The sequence below is a fragment of the Athene cunicularia genome, assembly GCF_003259725.1.
Source record: "Athene cunicularia isolate RWA chromosome 13 unlocalized genomic scaffold, athCun1 chr13_part1, whole genome shotgun sequence".
NCBI classification, from domain to species: Eukaryota; Metazoa; Chordata; class Aves; order Strigiformes; family Strigidae; genus Athene; species Athene cunicularia.
The window spans coordinates 1,517,027-1,524,989 of NW_020799117.1; the positions used below are offsets into that span (position 1 = coordinate 1,517,027).

Genomic DNA, 7,963 nt, shown 5'->3' on the forward strand with positions numbered 1-7,963 from the left:
ACCCCCCCCCCAGTTTTAATTTTCCTTGCAATCAACAGGTGGAGAAGATGATCCAGTAGAATCCAGTGCATTTATTTCTTGCAATATCTGAACGGGTGTTGCAGCTTTGGATTTGAAACACGTACAAATTCATGTTCGCAAATTTAATGACAATCAGTACTAGAAGCAAATCATTGTATAAAGCTCATAGAAAAAAAGAAATGCCAAATGGGTCAGGTCTTTTTCCTGGGGAAAAAAAAAAACCCAAAAACCAACAAACAAAACAAACAACCAAACAAAACAAAAGCCCAAGCATTCCAAACAAAGGCCTCGTGGAAGCAAGCATACCCCCTTCAGAAAAAGTTCAACTCTCAGTGCAGGCAGCTGAAATACCAGTATCCATTCTTTCTACAACCAGCTAATTGAACTAGAGACAAAAAAGTTTACATGGTTTAATTAGCTGGGGAGTTGGCCAGGACTAAACGTGTGTGTCTGTGAGCACAGTCTTAGTCTGACAGTTGCCCCTTTTTTGTAAAGGATTCTGAGTCAGGGCTGACCCTCCGCACTTCCCCGCCTAGATACTATAGACCCTGCCTTGCAAACCTTGTGTAACTCAAAGTAAAATCTAGAGTAGTGCATTAACACTAAATTAAGGGCTAGATGCAGGTGAGCAGATGAAAGATTGGGCTGCAACAGGCTCTGGGCTTCCTGCAGCCCCAGCAGCGATGGGGTAACACAGTCCTCAGGGGAAAGCGGAGTGAGCCAAGTTAGACTTTGAAAGTAGTGCGAGAGCACAATTTAAAGATTGACATTTAAAAATGGAGAACCAGCTTAGGGCTGTTTCTGTAGGTCTAGTAATATCACCAAAACTTCTAAATACAATCATAACAGCAGGAAATACTGCTTATTTGACCAAGGGATTAGCTACCTAAGTGTTTCTGACTTGATGCATTGACCAAACCTCTCCAAAAGTTACTAAGAGTGCTGCGGTATTCACTTGCTTCAGTTTGTATTCAGAACATACAAAGTCGACAACTTAAAGCTTTATTGGAGTTTGCAATAATATAAACAAGTGCCAAAAATTCAGTCAATGTCCATTTCTGGAAGCTTCTTGTCTGGGGGGGGGGCAGCACTCTGCTCACCCTGGGGGCACTCGCTGTTGGCCTCCCCCTGCCCTTCTACTGGTCCGTTGGGTTCGGTCGGTTTCTGCTCCTCCTTGGGGAGTTCCACTTTGGGTTTGGGTTTGGTGACTATAGGATTACAGATACTTGTCAATTCCTAGAAAAACGGAGAAATAGAACAGTTAGAAATGTTTTTATCTACCACCAGTCATACTTCAACCTGCTGCCCAAATCTAACTTTTGGCACCACCAGAAGGTTGCTCAAGGCAAGAGCTGATGTTCCAGCACACATTTAACAGGTTAATACCCATCACTGTCCTTCTAGCACAGATTTCTCACCTCAGAGTTCTCCTCTAAGCACAACCAGGCCAAGAAAAGTTCTGCCTAATTCACTGTATTTCCACAAAAGACTTACTTTAGTTTTAGCTTGTATATCTTTAGCTTTGATAACCGGGTCCAAAGTAAGACTTCTCTTGTTCTGTAGATTAAGTTTATTGTTCATCCACTCCATAGCTTCGTTCGCGCTCTTCTCCACTTTCGCTACATCTGCTTCATCTAGATGGTCGTATTGTTCATCCTGAAACAGCCAGATGAGTAGTAGCTGCGCAGGTATGTTTGGAACAGCTAAACTGCATGCTTAGCTCTTCAAACTTTTAGCTCCAAAATACTAGAAAGAGCATTTAGCCAGAAGGCTGGTTAGCAGAGCAATTAAACTGATCACCCACAGCTCCAACCAGAGAGCCAGAGTTCTACTGCTGCTGGTATTTTCCCCTCCATGAGGAATTAAGCACCTGCTTAAGACCGTCAGGTTTTCAAACCAACATTCCGTTCTGAAAATACGGGAAGTATAAAGAACTCAATCTCGGCAGGAGGTTGTACCAGCTTTTTGTTTAAAAGGACCTTAAGATTCGGGAAAGATTTCTATCACTTTTCCGCATTTACTAGAAATGAAGTATCCAAATACCTTTGCTTTGAATGCATGAACAGTTTTCATGTACTGTTGAATTTGCTTCCCTAAGTCCTCAAATGCTTTTGGTCTTTCCTCCGATTCCTGAAATCTTGCCTGAATAGGTTGACCCAGAGTCTGAAACAAAATACAGATAAAGACAATACAGCACCGCACTAAGATCCTGCAAGATCTCACAGGGTACATCCACATTTCTGAACTCCTGTGGAACTTTCGCTCTTCCCTCCACTCACAGGAAAGTCTGAGTGTCCCTCAACCTCATATTGTCACAGGGCCCTTGGGGCTCTGCTCCTCGTGTCCTTGATGAGAAGATTAAGACGTTTGTTACCAGGGCTGAGCTCTGAATCAGACGACCTAACACAGCTCCCTGCTTGATCAAAGTTCTCTAGATTCAGCAAATTCCAGGGGGAATGAAAGAACCACTTACCTTCAACTCCATCAGTTTATCAATGTAAACTTGTTTGGGTTGGTCTTCACCATCTTCATAAAGCCAGTTTTCTGTATCTTCCAGCTTCAGCGTGAAGCTATTCCGATCCTGAAGCAATCCATACAAAATAGGTAGGTGAGGTAACTCTTATGAGATGGCAGATAGCATTAAAGGATGCTTGGAACCTTTCTGGAAGGGTTACATTTTTAGAATGTAAAGTACTCTCTCTGAAACACTTCATCTTATTTTAGTGAAAAATAAGATATTCTTCAGTGTTGCTTCATGGTGGAGACCAGGCCTAAGGAAGAACCATCTAGACACCCACCAGTCAATACTGTTGCATAAAAGCCTGTTTTTTTCCCCCTTTTAAATTTTTCTTCACATTTTCATCATCACTGTACGAGCAAGCCTGAGAAAAGCTAAACCGATCTTTGGCAGAGGTGCCATGAATCCCACTTGACTCGTCCCAGTTTCAGCTCTGATGGAGGTACAGAGGCTCTGCCCACACCCTGCTGGCAAGGCTCCCAGTGCCATCAGTGCAGATCCAGGCAGGAGCTGGAGTGATCTGTCTGACTAACATAGTCCTCTAACATACAATTACATTAATTACACACCAAGCTCCTTTAGTACAACAGGGAAAGCTAATTAATACTACCAAGAGATTTTTAGGCAACCTGTACAGATACAGGTACCCACATTTAGTCAAACTAATTCCACCTACCCTGTTCCTAGGTAGGGCTGTTCTTTATTTTTTTTTTTTTTTAAACTATTCCTAAATATTGACAAAGAGCCAAAATAGAATAGGTTGCCTTAAAATGACTTTAGTGTGCAAGTGCTCCTAGCCTGTTTCAGTCTGAAAACACACGCTCTGATTAGATCTTAATTGCTACAACTGTTTCAGAGAAGAACACACAATATATCCCGAGCACCATCTGCTTGTACTTGGGCCACATTGAGAAGTTTATCTTCACAAGCAGAGAGATTAAAAGCTACCTCTCCAAATTTACAGCCTGAAAATACAGTCTAAGTAAACAGAGTATCTGATACGGGTCAAAGGTTAGTAAAATACAACTGCTGATTGTAACAAAATACATTAGGAGACAACCAAGCCAGCAATACTTACATCTTCACTAACGAATTTCTCATAAACACTGCAGAGTTTGTCTCTCATATCATACACGTACTCTTCCACTGCATTCTTGGCATCATTCCTCTCTTTCTCCAGTTTATCCTGCATTATCATTTTACCCTGTGAACAAGTTGTCACGTTAGTTGGCTGAAGAGCCAGTTATTTAACATTTATCACCAGGATACCTTGTTAGCAAAAGCTGACATTTGACCAAAGATTTTGAAATTCCATGGTTTACAGACTTGTTCTAAACACAGCACAGGAATAAAGCCTAATTTCAGTTTGGGAGGGGGGAAATATCCAATACAGGGTGGAACAATCTTGCTCCAGCTGAGGAACCTTCACCCTGATGGCAGCAGCCACTGAATACCTTCTAACTGCAGGGGAGTTTGGAAGTAATCACCCTGTGAACCAGCCTTCCTCCAGAACACCTCCTCAGTAAGTCAGTGTTCACAGGAAGAATGGATCTCGGCTCCACGGGGCACTGCTCACCTCAGAAAAACTGCGTGTTTTCTTCCTTTGCATTTTTCTTGACCACCCTTACCCATTAACCATGTTTAATGAACAACAACATTTCTGGGGATTGACTAGCGACATTTTTAGCTTGGGCAAGTGAGAGCTTACCTCGTTCTCAATGAACAAGTTCAGCATGTCTTTCCCTATCTGCCACACCAGCTGGTTCTCAATGGGGAGGTCCACTGTGGTAGTCTTGACTTTAGCCTTCTTGGCTTGAGGTGGCTGATCCACTTTCTTGTCTTTTGACTCAGCCTGAGAAGTCTGCATTGAACAAATACATTCGAAGTGAACACAGCATCACCAGACAGTTCAAGTATTCAGGATTTACAGTAGAAAAAGTATTACTGAGTCAGTGCACCTCAACATCAGAACTACGTATTACCTGTCACTGACACTTCAGCTGCTGAAGTCAGAGATTATTAATGGAATTTCTGCCCTTTTCTGGGCACAGAGTATACATCCACGGGGATGATGGTGCTTCCAGCAGGCCACTCTACTAGTATTTAGTAATTTATTTTTCAGTAACTTATTTCTTCCACAAAGAGGAGAGTTCACCCATTTTATCAGTACTAGGTCACTTGAGGTCTGTGATTTCCACACAATTTGTGTACTTGAAAAGCTCTAATCACAACACAGACCACCAATAGATTCCAATCAAAATTCAGCATCCGGAGCTGCCAAAGGCAGCAGATGCTCTCACACACTACATATTCTCATGAATCTTCTGGAAGTATCCTACAAAACAATAGAAGTCTCAGATGTTCATGTTACCTCCATTTCTTCAGACTCTGCCTTATTTTCAGGTTGGGCCTGCTGTTGTTCTTCAGTCTTTTGTTGCTCTTCCTGGTCTACTTGCATCTTCTGAAATTCAGAAATCCAAGTTGACATTAATTAAAGGATGCACATACAGATCACTGCTTCAGTTCTTAGGCTGATTACTTCACTTACACCTAACGCTCTTTAGGCACAAGAAATGGAACAAAAACCCAAGTAGAGCCTCAGTCCATAAATTATAAGCTTCTAGCCTCTGCTTAGGCAAGCAACACTCCTAGCACAATGAAGAATTTCATCTATACCTCACAGCCCTGACAGATCTGTCACTGGTGTAACACACTTCAATTAGTGCTTAATCACATCTTTGTATTTTAGTTGCTGGATACGTTTACTAAATCCTCACACAAGGCTTGGAACTTTCCCAGAACTTGGCCAACTGCACTTCACTGGTTTTCTAAGTCGCCAAAAGCAATGAAGTCTATTACCTCTTCCTCTTTTGCATGCTGATCTGTTTCCATAGGCTCTTCATTCTCATCAGATTTATGAACCTCCACTAAAGATGCACTTGAAACACTGAAGATGCCGTGGATATTGACTCTAACTTTGACTTTCACTTTCGAACTGGATCCATCTGTTTGAGGAGTGACCTTCTGAACCAAGAAGTGAGCTAAACAGTCCCAGAGAGAAAAAAAAATTACCATTTTATTGATGTAATCACTGAAAGAAAAACCTGACTGTTGCTGACAATGGATCACTGCAACGCACTCAGAGGGTATCAAATTCTACGAGTCCAACGATTCAATTTTTTACTCAGCAATGCTAGGACACACAGCTATCAGAAATTCTCTGCAGTATGCTGTAAAAACTGGTGTTACTTGTATCAAAGTAAGACTGCACAGTGCTGAGCAGGTGCCTTTCAAATTTGCTCCCACATCAGGATGCTTTTTATTTAGCCTGTTTGTCCATGAACTTCATGTTACCCCAATCATTTTACTGTAGATCCATGACTTTGGAAACCTGTCCCTAAGCATTTGTAGTGACTTGCACTTTCCAGACTACAGAGTTAGTCAGAGTAGTCCTGAAACATGTACAAGGCTTAATAAAGCTTGAAGCAACAAAATGGTCTTAACCTATAGCAGGATCTGGGTAAGGCAGCTCCTTGGGAGAACTGTAGTAGGCCTCGAGAGTAAAAGGTTCCTTTCTGTAGAATGTGAGGACCTTAGAAAATGGAGCAGCATGGTTCTTGGGAAAGACCTCGCAGTCACTGTAAGACAAAACAGAGCATTTGTTTGGTCTGTGGGATGATGCACCCGAGACAGTTAATGAAACTTTTCTAGATACTCTTCTACCTTAAGGAAAAGCTTCTCTAAGAGGTGACAAAACAGACTCCTAACCTTTTAGGTTAAAGCAAGACCAATAGCCATGTAGGAAGTGCTCAAGTGCCACCCATCCTTGCTTCTGTTTCCTACTGTCATTAACTTCAGAAAAAGTATCAAAATTCGAGTTGTCAGATGGGCACTGCTCTAGAAGTGTTATTTACTTGTCATCATTTAGTAATTGTGCAAGAAGTTGGTTTTTTTTACCTTAACCCTTCCTCTGCTGGTGAATTCCATCGTAAGGAAATAGGATACGGTATCAAATCTGTGATAGAAAATTCTCTCACTTTGAACGCCGGGGATAAAATAGCACACTGAAAAGAGCACAAGAGCCATATTACAAACATTCAAACTTCAGGTGAACGGTAGTTTAATTTAGCAAGTAGCTATTTATGCTGCTTAATATGTAGATTTACTCTAGCTGAAAGGAGACCAATACTGGTGGACTTGGAACCTGTGTAATAAGCACTTGCAGCTCCTACGTGGCCTTTTCAGGAGGGTGCCATGATCTGATCACACTGAAAGTGGAAATACATGAGTTTTGGAGTCATTGTGTTGTCTGGTTTGCTATGGTTAAGCTACTGAGTTGGTTTTGGTGCCAAGATAAGAAAACACCTCAAAGTTACTCTCTGGAGTGACATAGTACCAGGGGTTTTGTGTATCATAACACAAAATTATCTTTTTAAGCAGATTCCAATAGCTAGTTTGTACCACCGATAGAACTGTAAGCACATATTAAACATCTGAAGAGAGACTCGAGATGATCAGAGCGAAGTTAAAATGCATTTAAAAGATAGCAGCACTAGTAACTATAGAGTATTTACTACTGCTTAAGCCTTTCAGCAGTGACTGGTCCCAGCTGAAGTCAGATTTCCATTAGCAAGAACCTAATCTTTCAGTTTTCAAGCAATCACTGTTTATCAGTAGTTCTATAAAAATCTTTTTCCCCCCCCTGTTTCATCTAGGCACCCAAAGGAGCCTTGAAGTGAAAACACCACGAGCTTTATCAGTCCCAGCTTCCAGGCACAGCAGAAGCAGAGTACGCAGTTCACTTCAACACGCTACACTGATCCGGCTTAGACAAACACCACAGAGCAACCCCTTAAAGCTGCTATTTTCCTTTCTTCTAACTGCTCCCTCGAAGCTTATCTATTCTGTGATACACATGAAGTATCTCTCCCATTACCTGCAGACTCTGGCTCAAATATTCACAGATTTCAGTGAAAAATACTCACAGCTAAAACAAACAGCACTTTTTACCTGCAGTGCACAACCTCGAGCAACAGCCTCATCTGCATTCAAAGTGGTACTGACTTCTTTGCCAAAAAATTTACTGATCTTCTCTTTAACAGCAGGGATTCTTGTGGTACCACCAATTATCTCTACTGCATAAATATCCTCCTTCTTTAACTCTAGAAAGGAGTCAGACATTAGTTTTTATAGATTAAATGTTTCACATTAATATGCTGACATTGTCAACCAAAAGTTTCACTAGACCAACTGTTATTTTAAGCTGTTTCTCGTGTTTCTAAGCACTAAGAACTTCAGATCTTAGCTTGTGTGAGAAAGTTTTAAAAAGCTCGCGACCGCTAAGCAAGAAATTGTTAGCTGTGCTAAATCCATCTGTCCGTTCTGTCAACACCCAAAGGAAGGTTGGGGGGGGGGGGGGTCTCT

At 41.6% G+C, this 7,963-nt stretch overlaps 1 protein-coding gene across 1 annotated transcript in view; it reads right to left on the minus strand.

The window, feature by feature from the left end:
* Positions 1-51: 51 nt before the first annotated feature.
* The window catches only part of HSPA4 (heat shock protein family A (Hsp70) member 4), a 13,675-nt gene continuing 5,763 nt past the window's right edge, over positions 52-7,963 (minus strand). Inside the window, exons 7-17 of the mRNA XM_026858101.1 lie at positions 7,550-7,701; positions 6,497-6,603; positions 6,044-6,177; positions 5,399-5,580; positions 4,911-5,000; positions 4,248-4,400; positions 3,618-3,743; positions 2,495-2,602; positions 2,065-2,184; positions 1,516-1,677; positions 52-1,257 (exon numbers count right to left, since the gene is read on the minus strand). Of these exons, the coding sequence (XP_026713902.1) occupies positions 1,063-1,257; positions 1,516-1,677; positions 2,065-2,184; positions 2,495-2,602; positions 3,618-3,743; positions 4,248-4,400; positions 4,911-5,000; positions 5,399-5,580; positions 6,044-6,177; positions 6,497-6,603; positions 7,550-7,701 (1,529 nt within the window). The 3' untranslated portion in view covers positions 52-1,062. The remainder of the gene's footprint in view (positions 1,258-1,515; positions 1,678-2,064; positions 2,185-2,494; positions 2,603-3,617; positions 3,744-4,247; positions 4,401-4,910; positions 5,001-5,398; positions 5,581-6,043; positions 6,178-6,496; positions 6,604-7,549; positions 7,702-7,963) is intronic.